The sequence below is a fragment of the Stegastes partitus genome, unplaced genomic scaffold (assembly GCF_000690725.1).
Source record: "Stegastes partitus isolate 25-593 unplaced genomic scaffold, Stegastes_partitus-1.0.2 Scaffold3336, whole genome shotgun sequence".
NCBI lineage: Eukaryota > Metazoa > Chordata > Actinopteri > Pomacentridae > Stegastes > Stegastes partitus.
In genome coordinates, this window is record NW_007581067.1 from 1 (window position 1) to 1626 (window position 1626).

Sequence of the window (1626 nt, forward strand, 5' to 3'; positions counted from 1 at the left end):
TGTGTATCAACGCTTCCTCACAGCGAGCCCACCAGAAAAATAATAAATCAGACCCTCTCATTTCGCGCTTCGGAGGGCAGACTTCAAATAAAAAAAGGCCCATCACACACACACACACACACTCACACACACACACACTCTCTCTCTCTCTCTATGTGGTCACATGCCGGCATCTTGACACACACAGTTTTCATGTACCACAAAGACCTCCTCCTCTCCACTCATATCCAGACTTTACACCCCCTCCGCCCACTCCTGCATCTCCCCTCCCCGGGCCCCCTGGTTCCCATGGCGATGTGTGGTCAGAGGTGTCTGGGTGGGGGGTGTGGGCAGCAGGGCGGAACCCCCAGCCGGTTCCTCGTAGAACCCCCCGGGCCCATCATGTGCACCCACACACACACACACACACACACACACACACACACACCCGGACGCTCACAGTTCAGCACCCTGGCAAGGCTACTCATTAACCCCGCCTGTCTCCCTGTTAATCTACAAGCCTCCATCGCAGCCTCTCTTTCTTCTCTTTTTTCTTTTCCCTCCTACCTGCCTTCCATTTCCTTCTGATTTTTATTTTCTAATCCGAGTTTCTTACCTGCTACCATTCCCGTGATGGCAGAGGAGGAGTATCCTGTCTGTGCAGGGGAGGGGATGTGAGGTGGGTAGCCTGGCAGGGTGGAGCTCACCATGTCACGCCCTGAAAACACACACAAGAAACACACCTTTAACATAAAGATGGAAGTGTGAGCTACTACTTTAGATTTATTAAAGCTGTAAGAGAGACTGAATTAGGGCTGAAACGATCAATTTATCCGTTGATTTATCATTTAAACCTCTTGCTCTTCTTTCGATGTGAATATTTGCTCATAATTAGACAAAACAAGACCTTTGATGATTCCAATGAGCATTTTCTGACACACACATAAAAAATCCAAACACAAATCCCCTTGTTTTAATGCCACGATCATGACTATGAATGAGATGGATGGCCCCGTTACCTGAGATGATAGACTGACTGCTGAACTGCCCATACACTGGTGCATGATGGGAGAATGAGTTGAAGGCGTTGGGGAAATGGTTGGAGCTGCTGCTGCTGCAGCTGTTGCCGCTGCTGGAGACTGAAATGGGTTTCTGCAGCGCCTGCAGCTCCACGAACGCCAGGTTGGGCGCCGCCATGTTTGGGGAGGGGCTTGTGCTGGTCACCTCTGGGGACATTTCCTGTTTTAGACAGAGCGGCAGCGTCTGTAGGGGCTCTGTGGTGGTGGGAGCCAGTGTGCAGCGGGTGGGTGAAGAGATGGAAACAAATGGTGAGTGGAGGTATAAATGAATTTGAAAAAGACAGTGAAATGTCAAAAAATAAAAGGATGAGCGGTGGGGGTGGTGAGTGGTTCACTGTTTAGTCTTAAGGTGCTGATTGGCTGCTGGTTGATGTGGATCAGAGGGCATCATCTGACATGAGAAGACTCACCAGTCACCATGGTGTAACTCTGGTGTGCCGACAGATTCCGTCCAATGGCAGAGCTGGATGATGACAGGCTGGTCTTGGCCTCTTCTAGGCTGCCATTGATGAGGGACAGCGGGTACAAAGTCTGGGGATGAAGAACAGGGATTAGCTATTGGTGAGAT

General features: G+C 50.3%; 1 protein-coding gene across 1 annotated transcript; it reads right to left on the reverse strand.

Moving 5' to 3' along the window:
• Window positions 1-595: 595 nt before the first annotated feature.
• LOC103375874 (paired box protein Pax-8-like) lies at window positions 596-1598 on the reverse strand (the record flags this gene model as incomplete). Its single annotated transcript, XM_008306172.1, has 3 exons — window positions 596-697; window positions 999-1253; window positions 1469-1598. Coding segments are annotated over 3 exons (487 nt in total), but the record flags the coding sequence as incomplete, so codon positions are not given.
• Window positions 1599-1626: the final 28 nt, after the last annotated feature.